The sequence below is a fragment of the Macaca nemestrina genome, chromosome 1 (assembly GCF_043159975.1).
Source record: "Macaca nemestrina isolate mMacNem1 chromosome 1, mMacNem.hap1, whole genome shotgun sequence".
Taxonomy (NCBI): Eukaryota; Metazoa; Chordata; class Mammalia; order Primates; family Cercopithecidae; genus Macaca; species Macaca nemestrina.
In genome coordinates, this window is record NC_092125.1 from 172,271,643 (window position 1) to 172,284,952 (window position 13,310).

A 13,310-nucleotide genomic window follows, 5' to 3' on the forward strand; every position below is an offset into this window, starting at 1 on the left:
TGGTGTAATTGGGGGTTCAATGTTAGGAAGTGCCCTGGCCACAGTTCTAAACTAAATTCTTGCACAATAAAGGTGATATTTTGTCTTCTGATTTTTAAAAAGTATTTTATTTATCAATTGATTTAGAAATCAGGGCATGGGAGAGGACTCTTTAAATTGAGGGCCCTTAAATCCCCTCCAAATAAGGATGAGTGAGATTCAAGATTTTTAATTTGAAAGGCTTCTCCTATGCTATAAATTACAGCTCTCCCAGCCTAACACCATCTTGTTAAGAAAGCAGAAAATGGTAAGCAATAGTATGCTGTGAAACTACATATTACTATGAATTCATCATACCCTAGAAAAGCCTTTAGCTGAACAAGGGCTAAAATGAATGATGATAAAAACCTTTCTGTGTCATCAGTAGAACATTTTGTTTTGTCTATATTTCTAGAATCCCATGATTCAAAAAGTATCAAATCTGTATCAAGCTCTGGGACTCTTTCTGCTGATATTCTCTCACCCCCACCCTACCCCAAATCTTAAGTGCTGCTCTAACATGCAACCGTATGAGTTGGATCTGCCAAGACTCCCTCTGCCCTTCTCCCCTTAGTGCTGACAAGATGCCTGAGGCTGGGCACAAGAGAATGATAGGTATTATCTTATACATAGTGCTTGGTTCAATCCATGGAGTGGAGTCCAGAACTATGGACCCAAAGGCATCAACTCAATTTAGGGGTTGAGTAGCTTCTCCAAGTCCTACAGATATATTTTACCATTACCCAAGCCTGGAGCCTTCCACTATGTAAGAGTTTAGGCAGATAATAAAATACTTCAATGATCAGAACTGATCTCATACAAATATCTACTGCCAGGTAGATATTATCATCTACATTTTACAGAAGAGGAAATTGATTCAAAGAGAAACCCAGTTAGTAATTTGAAAGGTGGGCATTTGAGCCCCCATCCTTCAGACTTGAACAGCCACACATTGCTATTTCCACTCTTCTGCCGTGCCTCAGCAGAGCCTCATTCCCATTACTGAAAAACTCATGACACATGAGCCATTGAGAGTGGAGGTGAGGATCTGTTTCCACGGAATAGATGGCATATTACTATGCAGCTTTTAAAAGACTGGCAATGTCCTGCACAGACAGGGAGAAGACGAGCAGCAAATGGTATGCGGAGGCATGGACAGGGCACAATAGGCATAATCTGTGAGCCAACATCCTCATGGAACAGATATAAGTAAAGTCTGGGGCAGTTATTTCTCTGAGTTGTTTAAAGATGTTACATAAATACACAACAAGCAGGGCACTTATTGTGTATTTATGTGACATCTTTAAAGAAGCCTCAATCCTCTGAGAAGCAGAGGCTTTCTTTCTAAGCTGAGCTTCTAAGATCCATGGGCCAAGCCCAGCTTGCTTCTCTGACATTGGATGCTCAGGGTTTTCTCCTTTGTTGACAAGTGTTGTATCACATCTTACCAAGAGAAGTAGGTCTCCCCTAGATTGTCCGTGGACCTTCAATCTTTTGGCTATTGATACAGAATCCATGCACAGTGCTGCTCATTTCTACGTATATTATCAAAATCCATAAATACTGGATAATCCAAAGCTCACTCTCTGATGTGTCCATGAGGGCCTCTAGCCATTTGGGTTCCGTGCCTCCAGAATCAAATTCTATGAACATGGCATAAACAGGGGCTCAGTTTTCCTCTTTCTTTCTTCCTGTATTCAATATCATTATTATTCCAATACTGAAGGTAAGGAAGCTGAGAGGCCCAGAATCTTCATTCACTGTATTCACCCAGAGGACGGCCCAATCCCAACGCTTATGTCTACAAAACACTCCCCACCATGTCCTGTTCCATTCTACATCTATCACTGTGGTTCAAGTTCTTGGCCTTAACACTCATTTCCTACACTGCTCTTACATCCTTTCCTCTATAGATTCCTTGCCTCAGTCTCACCTCTTTTGACAACCCCCTTGAAAGCTTCCCTTAGGGTCACACTGTCACAGTTCCTATCCTTCTCTTATACTTTGCTGCCTCTTTACAGCTTTAGGGAAGGTGCTCATCACACCATCTATCAAGACTAGGGCATCCATCCCCTAGGAACTCCAGTCATCAGTCTTTTTGTCATTATTCCAGGCATTAATAAAAGCCACATTTGTGCATTCAAACTATTTCCATCCCCTTGCCACCTCTAAAACATCCGGGAATATCTGGAGAGTTATTCTCTCTCTAGTTCAAGTAATCATTCCCATCACCTAAAAGGGTTGTGAAATCTTATATTCTTTGATTAAATGTTCTCAGACTGTTCAGAGAAGAGCCAAGAGTTCTCTCCTCCTTCCATCCTACTCTCCCCTCTATCTCCATCCCCCATCCCCCACCCCAACCTCTGCCAAACCTCACCATGCAACAGCCAGGGCTACTAGCACTGATCTTCTGCCAGGCTCTTACTCTTAGCGAATGGTCAGTGTACACACCTTTGAGTTGATGCTTTGATCTAGACATTTTCTCCTATTGATGTATGAGGTATATAACTTTCAAGTGCATTTCTCGTAGACTGCAAGTTCCTGGAAGGCAGGGCTCTCCGTAAGAATGAGGAACTTTTTCTAAGCAGAATCCATGCAAGTAGCTGCTGCTTGATGATGGGAAGAGCATTTGAAGTCCCTCAAATAATATACAAAATGTAATAGCTCGTAACTTGATTTCAGTCCTAGGTATGTAGCTACACCATCTCATCCACCCAACACCCAGTGTTTTCCTCATCTGGTAGAGTACCCAAGAGTCGTGTTCACTTTGATTCTTACTCTGGTAAACTCTTGCTACAACATCACTGGGGATCTGTGCCTCTTTCTAGAGCCTATACAGTGAGGGACAAAGCCTAAGTGTGGATTCCAGTGCATACAGCTTTATAAGTGACCGGCGCCTTGTCACAGCCATACTTACTTGGTGACGTGGGGGAGGCTGCACCTCCTTCTGTTGACGTGGTCGGAGGCTTCGTGTCTGGCACCGGCAGAGGCACAGGCCTGGCCATCGGTGGTGGTGGTGGCGGTGGCAACATTGGGGTGGGAAGGAATGGGTTGTGCACCTTGCCTTGGCTGCTCCCATTGGGCTGTGAGGGTGGGGGCAGAAAACACACATACAAGAAAAAGAAGAAAGAGACAGCAACCATTAGCTGCTTCTGAAAACAAAATATTCATCAGGCACCTTTAATGTAAATTACTAAGTATCTAGCTGCTTGAATTCTTCCATAAGTCCGTATAGAAATGTCCATTGTTGGGTTCTGTTCTTCAGGCATTTCACAAAAGTGCTCTTAGCCGCATGCGCTCCATGCATCCTAAACTTATTTCTTTAACTACATTGTCCTTCTTTGCATCTGAATTTCATAAAACCACCTGCCAGTCATCACTCTGCATTTGTCACCTGAGTAACCAACTTTTGCTTGGAATGTTTTATATTTTTCTGTTATTAACTGCTACCTTCATTATCTTCCTCACGATTATTAAATATTTAATATCTAAGTGTTTTATGGACTGTGCTATTATTCCACTATGTTTCTTTACATAGATATAGCAAAGTTTCCTAAATATGCACTTGAGAAAAAAAATATTTTATTTTCACTCTTTAAAGTTGATATTATATAACATTTAATAAACGTGTTAAGTGAACATAGAAAATTTTGTTCACATATTGTATAACATCAGGCACACAAACTTTAGAATTCAGCTGTCAGAAGTCTGCTAGGGAAAAATATCACTTCTAATTTTGATTTAAATTATATAAGCATATGCCGTAAGAGTCATATTTATTTTGCTGCCTGATGTTAAAACAACCAAATAACAGCTCTTTAACAAAAAAATTCCCCTCTAAAGAGAGCAATAAAACTCATTTTATTTTCAATTTTTTCAAAATAGTTTCATGAAGAGACCTGCCTTAAGTCCTATAAAATTTTGATCAAAATGCTAAACTGGGCATTTGACAGTTATATAGGGTGTCAGGACTATTAAAAAAATGGTTAAAAATTTAGAAGTCAGATGCTTGATGCTGGTGATCAGTTCAGTTTTTTCACTGTTTCCCAAGAGGCCTCTATTCAACCAACAACAACAGTTCACATTTAGTCCCCAATCAAAATTCGGTTGAAGGAGATTCTGCTGTCCCAGGCTTTTACATTTAAGCTTAATAATTCTACAGAGGCAGTCTCACTCCCCCATCAACATTTACTTATACATTTAGTATTGCTCCTCAAAGACTACCTCGTCTGATGATCAGAACGCTGTGCTTTCTTGCCAGCAACCTTGCCTTTGCGTTATTTCTGAGTGTGCTGAGAGTCCATAAGTGAATGCTTTAGAGTAAGCCAAGCAAATGAATATACAAGCAAAAAGAAAAGAGGCACCATATTGATTTGTTGTCTAGACAGAAATGTATCTGCTAACACATCACCAGACATTAGTCAAAGCTGCCTGTTCTGGCTCAGATATGCAGAATCAGGTATTTCTGCAAGTGAAAAAATCAGTGACAGGATGGTGTGACATACTATCCTAAATTAGCCAGTAATAATTATGGCTAATCTGTGACTTCATGCACAGTTATTAGTAGAAAAGGAAAATCAAATTTGGCTTTATGCTGGTCACTGTTTATTATTATTGGCCTTGGGATACAGCTATATACTGTAAACATCTAATCCTATATTTGAAATAAAACTTCTGATTTTTAAAAATCACTTTTATATTTGGAATGCCATTTCAAATTGTGATTATTTGGTTTATTTGAAGAAAAATAAAAACATTCACATGAAGCTATTGAACACTGTTTAGCTTTATACCAAGATAAGTGGGAAAGATAATGACTTGCAGAAATAACAAACCATAATAAACTGTACTTTTAGCATCTTGAGTTCAAGTACTGGTCAACTTGATCTAAAGTGTTAGAAGACTGTATTTTTCAAAAATATCAACTTAGTTGATCTGAAACATCTGTCCCCTTCATCTCCCTACCTCTCTCTACCGCCCCAAATCATTATTTAAAACTATTTGGTCTTTCTATTTTGTTAACTGTATGAGCCCTGGGGTTAGAATGCACGAGGTGGAATGATCAGCCCACAGAACTTAGAAGGTTATATAGTTCACCCTTGAGCTGATTTATATCCATAAACTTGACAGTTGCAAACTTAACACAAACACTGTTTTTAAACCCTGACTAATCACTCTTAGACCAAATTAACTTTCCCACAATCTAGAATAAATATGACATTTGTCTGCAGTCAGTCAGCACAACATTAGAGCACAATGTCACATGATCATAAGGTCTCCCCTTGTTATTTTTATATTCGGCTAACATTTCTAAAGAAATGGAAAAAAAAGAGGTTTCCTTACATTGAGGAACCCCACCTGTCCAGCCTGCTGACCAGCATCAGGGCAGACAAGTTGGACAAATTCTTTCAGCGTCTCCTGAGGGTGATAGCGGATGGCTGGGTGTGAGAAGTAAGGCCCAGGCTGCTGGATAATGGGTGATGTCGGGAAATGAAGAGTCGATGGTGTTGCATGCGGACTTGCTGCAGGAAAAGAAAACATCACGGTTATGAAAAGAAAGACCTGCTTTGTCATAGCTGAACCCGATTCAACTTCCTCCTTTATTTCTCTTCCTGGACTGATTCACAATATTGCTCATGTGACTGAATTTAACACTGGATAGGTCTGACAGATTTTCTTCCTTATGGCTCTAAGACAAACATGGAGGTTAGATTAGGGTAGAGTTTCAAGCTGTCTTTCTATTTTCAGTGGACATGAGTTATAAAGGCATTAATAATCCTTGGTGAGGCTGAAGATTATTCATTACCTTAAGAGCTTTTTTAATGAAGCAAGCAATAAAAAATGTATTTGGTAGATTAGACCTGACTTAACTGACATTACATATGACAAATTCTAGTTTGCACATATGGATCCCCTTTCACGCTGAGCTATCCATAGACAATAATTCATTGTTAAAGCTCTTATACCCCTTTCAAGGAAATTTCTAGGGACTAATTCAGGATGAAAATTTTTTGAAGTATGTAGTAAATGATCACTTAATGAACCCATGCAATTTGGGTGCCTCACTTTACACGGATGGTTTATGTCGCCTTCAGATGATATTTCAAAGCCAAACTCAGAAATGCATATATGTTAGAGCAGGGGAACCCACAGGGTAAGCAGGCAGTGGCCCCTGCTAAAATGTTGGCCCTGTGCCCACAAAAACTGATAAAAGACTCAGACAACTACTACTCCCTTACATTTGAACCCTGGTAAATTTCATGAGAACAAGAAGATTACATTAGATTAAAAAAAACTTATGTGAGGTGCCTAATAACTTCTCTAAGAGAACTTTTGCCCTTGAATTAGAAGGATGATTGATAAAACTGGCTGGAGGATAAGAGCAGTGCATGGGAAGGTTGAAGATATTCAAACTAAGTCAAGCCAAGATAGCAGCTCTTACTTCTCAATGAGAGCCAGAGAAACCTCTCCCAAATTAGAGATGAGAGTATTTATCTTTACTTTATTTTCTTCAGTTTAAAACTTTAAACTAAAAATCACAGGAATGTCCACATTTTGGAAAATAAGACCTTTCTTATACCAAGAATGACTCATAATACTGAAGAGAAACCCAGTAACACAGGCCACCACTTCTACCACTATCCCACTTGCATGGGTAAGGGCTGTAAAAAAGAATGCATCTGTATTAGTTGCTGGACATGGGTTCTTTGTTCCCTACCGGGATTTCTTTATGATTGGGGCACTTTCTGACACATGACTGAAATGGCTCATACTATGGGGTTCAGAGTGACATCTGTAGTTTTCAAAGACTGGAAATAGGCGATTGGAATGGAAGCAACTTTCCAATCCATGTCTTGCAGGTGGTCTGATGAAACCCTTTAATTCATGCAATCTTTAATCTGCCCAATAAATATTCATAGGCTCCTACTATGGCCTTAAGAAACAAATCTGAGCTGAAACAGATGAAATTTTGCCCTCGGTCATACAATTGAGGATTTCTCAAACATAGCCTATTTGAATCCGAATTTTCATTACCTTCTTCTCTCAAGCTTACGATTCTCCCAGTCTTCTCCATCTTTGTAAATAGCTTTTCCACCCACTGCAATATCCCCAGAACTGAGTCTGGCACTCAATAAATATTTGTTGAATGTGCAGTGAATGACTGAAAGTTTAAACAGAGGTTAATAAGATAATCATACCATTAAACATAGAATAAAATTTGCCAAAACCAAAACTCGGTTTTTCCACCTGGCCAAGAACCAGGGAGCTTTTAGAAAAATGGGTAAAACTGGCCGGGTATGGTGGCTCATGCATGTAATCCCAGCACTTTGGGAGGCCGAGGCAGGTGGATCATGAGGTCAGGAGATCGAGACCATCCTGGTTAACACGGTGAAACCCCATCTCTATTAAAAATACAAAAAATTAGCTGGGCGTGGTGGCGGGTGCCTGTAGTCCCAGCTACTCAGGAGCCTGAGGCAGGAGAATGGTGTGAACCTGGGAGGTGGATCTTGCAGTGAGTCAAGATTGCACCACTGCCCTGTAGCCTGGGTGACAGAGCAAGACCCTGTCTCAAAAAAAAAAAAAAAAAAAAAAAAAGAAAAAAAAAAAAGAAAAGAAAAGAAAAATGAGCAAAACTTAGGACTTCCTACAATGAATGATAAATCTTGGAATCTATTGTTGTTGCTGAGTTAAAACCCACAAGCTAAAAAGTTAAATGGCTCTGGTCATCTCTTACTCTGCAAATTACGCTACTGGCTTTAAAAAATCAAAGGAATTTTTTCATCTAACATGGTACAGTCCTCCTTGCTGGTGGCAAGAAACTTTCAGTCGGTACCCTGCATCTGATGGAACAGTCACTGGTTAAGGACAGAATGTGGTATTTCCCAAACTAGGCTGAGGATGTACTGAGCCTAATTAAACAAAACACTCAACTTTTGCAGGGTGTCAAACACAAAGGTGTCGATCTGCTGCCAAGAGCCCCTGGTAGGCTGACTTTGAAGATAAAGTGCTGCTGCCTCAGGTGCTCAATGGAAAGTGATGGGAAATTGTTAGATTACGAAATCATGGTGGCCAACAGAGAACGCTGCCCAAAAAAGAAATTCACTTGAGCAAAGATCAAGCAGAACTGATCTTTAAAGAAATGAGACAAAAGAAATAACTCAAAAGCACCCTGTCATCTCCCCATTAACTGTTAATAAACATCCTTTCTCTCATTTTGTTGTCATTAAATACCTAAAAGACAATCATTAGCAACTTAAATTTAGACCTTCATTTCTTTATTTTACTAAAAACAATTTATTCACTATTTCCTTGTGGAATAGAGTTTAACACAAACACAAGAATATATGGTACTATATGGAATTAATTCTACAATGACTGATTTATAAGAATCAATTCTTAATTAATACCAGGAAATCATTTAGCCTGTAGTTTCAAATTAGGCAATTGCCGAGTCTGCATTTTAAAGTGTCATCTTTTGCAACCCTTCCTTTCTCATGCTTTGGACTTCCTGGTTCAGTTGTCAGTTCACTGTGCAACTGGAAGAAATCATTCCAGATCCTGAGCCTTCATTACTTCAAACAGAAAATAGTTACGTTACCGACATCACAAAGCTCTAGTAATTATTATTAAATAGATGCTGTTTCTCCGGATAACCTGCTATATTCCTCGTCTACCAGACAATGAAACCCACTGAAACTCAGAATTAAGATTTCATCAATGTCTGCCTAACTTTGTTTTTCTTCTCTCCTATTTCTTGTTTTCTCTCTTCTTCTTGGATATTTTTACTGTACCTAAGTTTTTATTTGTCTCAAATCATTTTAGAAAGAGCCATTGGGGTTAAATCAATTTAAGAGTAAAATTCATCAAACACATTTTGAGATGGCCAGATCAGGTTTTATAGAAAAAAAAAACTACCATTATGAATTTGGCATGATGCTAATGGAATGCACAAAGAATGGTATGAGTCCAGATTTTTGACGAAGAAAAACATGTCTTATGGATGTGTGCGTGTGAGTAGTTGACATGATAAAAAATTATAGCACATTATGTAAATGCATATTTAGATCCTTTAAAATGTGCATTATTTACTTGAGAGTCAATAAAGGCTTTTCTCAAGTGGTTACAGTTTATTGCAGTGCATCCATCTGTATCCATGTTGATGTTAATACAATTTTGTGTATTAAAAGACACTACAAAATTGGCTGCTTCCGGCATCTCATACTCTTAGGACCCTAGGCCAGGAGCAGCAGAAAGTGTCAGAAACACTTCACTCCTGATGGATCTCACTACTAGTTCAAACTTTAACGAGTGGCCAGACTTGTTTAAAACAACTGCTTGGGCTTTTCACAAAGAATACAAATAAGATGGGAAGGAAGGAAATTTGATCAGGTTTCTCTGGCTGCAATGGCACTGCCTACACATCCTGAACAAAGTAGCCACAATGAAAGAAACAGAGAGCCAGAATTTCCCAAAGGTGTAATACTCAGCTGTATCTTACCGAATGATCATATCACTGCATACTTTAAAAAAAAGAAAGCAGGTCAGTCAGGTTGGTTTACTTGTTCACTCCCCTCCCTACCAGTCCAGCAGCCCACCGGTTCTTGAAAATCCTCTCTTGGTTTTAGTTTGAAGGAAACAAAGTTAAAAATTCAAACAATTGAAAAAATACATATACATATTTAACTCAAAAATGCTTCTTCTGTTAAAAGCAGAATTTATGAAGACTGAGAAAGGAGGTCAAGATCATTATTGGATATGTTGCGAGGCTTCTATAATACCACCAGGGTCTGAGAGTCCACTATGAGGATGAGGTCTTGTAGACATATACAGTGCTCTTAAGAGGAGTCAGAACTAGTTAGAACATCTAAGTGTGGGCCATATGAAATAAGATAGTATCAGGGAGCTGTGTCCAGACAAGCTTGGAATCTTGCATTTTTCTGCTTTTATAAGTCTCAGGGAAGAAAAAGAGATAGAAGAAAGTAATCTCTCAGTATTTCCAGTAGTTTTTCTCAAGCTCAACCTCCAAGAACTCTAATAACCCTCACACATTTTCCCGCAAACCAAAATTTTACGGGTTGAAATATGTTCTTCTGTATTATAACCCTGACATTGCCTTAATTGCTTTATTCCTTGTCCATGAACCGTTGCAGATTCTCACACACTGGACAGAGACTTGGATTCCTTTCACATTAGCTTTTGCTTTCTGGCATCAGCCTTTAAATCCCAGTCTCTCTTCTATGGGAGGCTCCAAAGAAAAGCTGTCAAGAGAGCAACACAAACAATAAAATCTAATCCTCCTTCAGGTGCAGTGTGGTCTTAAGGCAGTGTTATATATAGGCTTCTTCCGTCACAAGAGCAAAGAATCGCTCCTGAGCCCTGGCATCTGCAAAACTTCACAGTCTCAGTGTTAATCAATACAAAGGCAGTGGCAACAGGTGAGATTCCAAACACTTTTTCTCTGTTAGCACCAGTATAAGAAAAACCTTCTTCTCTGTCTTCAGAAGTCAGATGTTCTTTAGATGAAAGTCACTATTTCCATAGAGTAAGGTTGGCATTAAGAACTCTTGACTACTCATAATTAGAAGTAAAAATTTGTAATAAGGCAAAGCCTCAAAAGGAAAAGAAAATCGAAGAAAAATATTCCACTTAAAAAACAAAAGAAGCTTTCCATAAGGGTAAATAGAACTTAAAAATGGCTTGGGTTGTCAACTACTATGTACCTTGCTTCTTCAGAAATTGAAAACCACACTACACGACACCATTATACCCTACCTAAAGCTGAGAAATCTATCTTAATGGTCCATAGCCCTAATTTATAAATCATGCATGAATCAGGCCTGCCATTTATGAAAGCTGAGAAGTTTGGAGTCATGGGATTTATTTTAACAGAGACACAAAGAAAGAAGAATTGGCAATGGTTTTCAAACCTTTAAGAGGTGATGCCTTTTCTAAATAACAAAGCTTTTGACTCAAGGTGAGCCAAGGTTTTTGAAAACATTTGGTATATATCTTTTAACATCACGAACATGCACGTGAAAGGACTCGGATATGTCAATTGAGAGAAATATATGACATTGCTTGATAGCTTGCAAAACACCAGTGTTTTTGTATTCCTGCTACCAGACAAAGTAACTTTATGCCACGGTTAGTTTCCAAGATGGCTGATAGAGTCTATTCCATTTGAATTGAGAGGATCTTCTAAGAGATCAAATTCTAATGTCTTTTGGAAAAACAGAAAGAAAAAGAAAGGCCCACACAAGAAAATGAAAGGCCAAAGTCTTTTAAAATTTTTATGTAGATCAATTTTAGCTACTTCAAGACCTTTGTTGCTCAAGGCCCTGGCTAGGCCAGGAGTAGGCAAACATTTTCTGTAAAGACCAGATACTAAATAGTTTAGACTTTGCAGGCTATATGGTCTCTGTTGTAATTGCTCAACTCTGCTGCTACAGTGCAGAAGCAGTCATAGACATTACATAAACAAATGAGTGTGGCTGTGTTCCAATAAAACTTTATTTTCAAATACAGGCAAAGGGCTATTGGAGCTGTGGGCCCAGGCATAGTTTTCCAGATCCACAAAATTTTTGTTCACTCTCCAAGCACCTGCCAAGCTCTGTGAGTCAGACACCTGACAATCACTACTACTTCCACCTCAGCTTTCTGAAGCTTTCCAAAGCAATCTGGTCGCTTTTGATATCTCATTAGCTCTCCATGGTAGCCTTTTGATTGTCTGTCTTCACCATTACTTAACATGCCTTGGTCTGTGCTGGCTGACCACATCCGTGTGTGTGTGTGTGTGTGTGTGTGTGTGTGTGTGTGTGTGTATAATTCTAAGTTAAATATGACTCAGAAAAGCAGTGCAGTATAATATAAGGACCAGGGCTTTGGAGTCAGATAGACATGAGTTTAAATGCTAAGCTCTATCACTTACGAGCTATGCTTCAGTTGCTGAGCTTCTCTATAACTCAGTTTTGGCATCTGTATAATGGGGCTAATAATACCTCATAGAGCTGTTGTGAAGATTAAATGAGACAATGTATATAAGGCACATGGCACAGTTTCTCACCATACAATTAAGTGATCATTAGCTTCTTTTATTAGTATGATAGTACTATCATAGACAAGAATGGGATAGGCAATGAATAAACTGAAATTTGCTCCTGTGTGCTAGGACCTGTTCTGATTGTAGAACACATGAAAGAAAGGAGTGGTGGAACAAGAGGTACTTGTTGCTTGCCTGTCTCTTGGACAAAAAAGTACATAAATATTGATAAAATAGTATATACTATCAGTATGGATATGACATGAGGGCCTTGAAAATAATTCCACAAACAACAAAATGAAAAGTAAAAGCAACAATAGCAGTAGCAACAATCTTGACCTAATAATCATAGATACCATAGATATCTAGGTAAAGATAAAAGCTCTTTAAAGACCTAGACCGATAAAGAGTCTTTGCTGACCAAATATACTGTGAATCCCTGCCTTTATTAAACATTTCAGACTGTGAGACTTAACCCAGAAGCTTAGAACTATGGGGCCATCTCCCTCTAGACGCTATTTTTTACTTAGACCTACAGTCTTTGAGTGTCCACACTGACCTCCCTCTTCACCATGTAGGCCCCTGCCAACCAGGCATTATTATTATTATTATTATTATTATTATTTTTGGAGACAGAGTTTCACTCTGTGACGTAGGATGGAGTGCAGTGGCGCAATCTCAGCTCACTGCAACCTCTGCCTTCCGGGTTCAAGTAATTCTCCTGCCTCAGCCTCCCGAGTAGCTGGGACTACAGGTGCCTGCCACCATGCCCAACTAATTTTTGTATTTTTTTAGTAGAGACAGGGTTTCACCATGTTGCCCAGCGTTGTCTTGAACTCCTGAGCTCAGGCAATATGCCCGCTTCGGCCTCCCCAAGTGCTAGGATTACAGGCATGAGCCACTGTGCCTGGCCCCAGGCACATTTCTTACCACACCACATTCTAAGCATGGCCTCCCAAAACATGGAAATAGTGGAAATCTCTATCACTTCCCTTGAAAGTCCCACCGTTTTAGTTATTGGGAATTTGCTTATCAGAAATCTAATACATATTGACTACTAGAAACACTTTTTGGCTGGGTGTGATGGCTCACACCTGTAACCCCAGCTACTCAGAAGGCTGAGGCAGGAGAATCACTGGAGCCCAGGAGTTTGAGACCACCCTGGGCAATACAGTGAGATCTCATCTCTACACAAAATTCAAAAATGTAGCCAGGTGTGGTGGCAGGTGCCTGTAATCCCAGCTACTTGGAG

At 39.3% G+C, this 13,310-nt stretch overlaps 1 protein-coding gene across 7 annotated transcripts in view; it reads right to left on the minus strand.

Annotated features, from left to right (window-relative positions):
• Nucleotides 1-13,310, minus strand: part of LOC105495162 (nuclear factor I A) — a 382,111-nt gene that overhangs the window by 52,068 nt on the left and 316,733 nt on the right. For 6 of the 7 annotated variants that reach the window (XM_011764422.2, XM_011764425.3, XM_011764423.2 and 3 more), the window contains 2 exons: nucleotides 5,362-5,540; nucleotides 2,936-3,101 (listed from right to left, as the gene is read on the minus strand). In XM_011764422.2, coding sequence (XP_011762724.1) covers nucleotides 2,936-3,101; nucleotides 5,362-5,540 — 345 coding nt within the window. The remainder of the gene's footprint in view (nucleotides 1-2,935; nucleotides 3,102-5,361; nucleotides 5,541-13,310) is intronic. The other variant, XM_011764421.3, reaches the window with a different exon arrangement.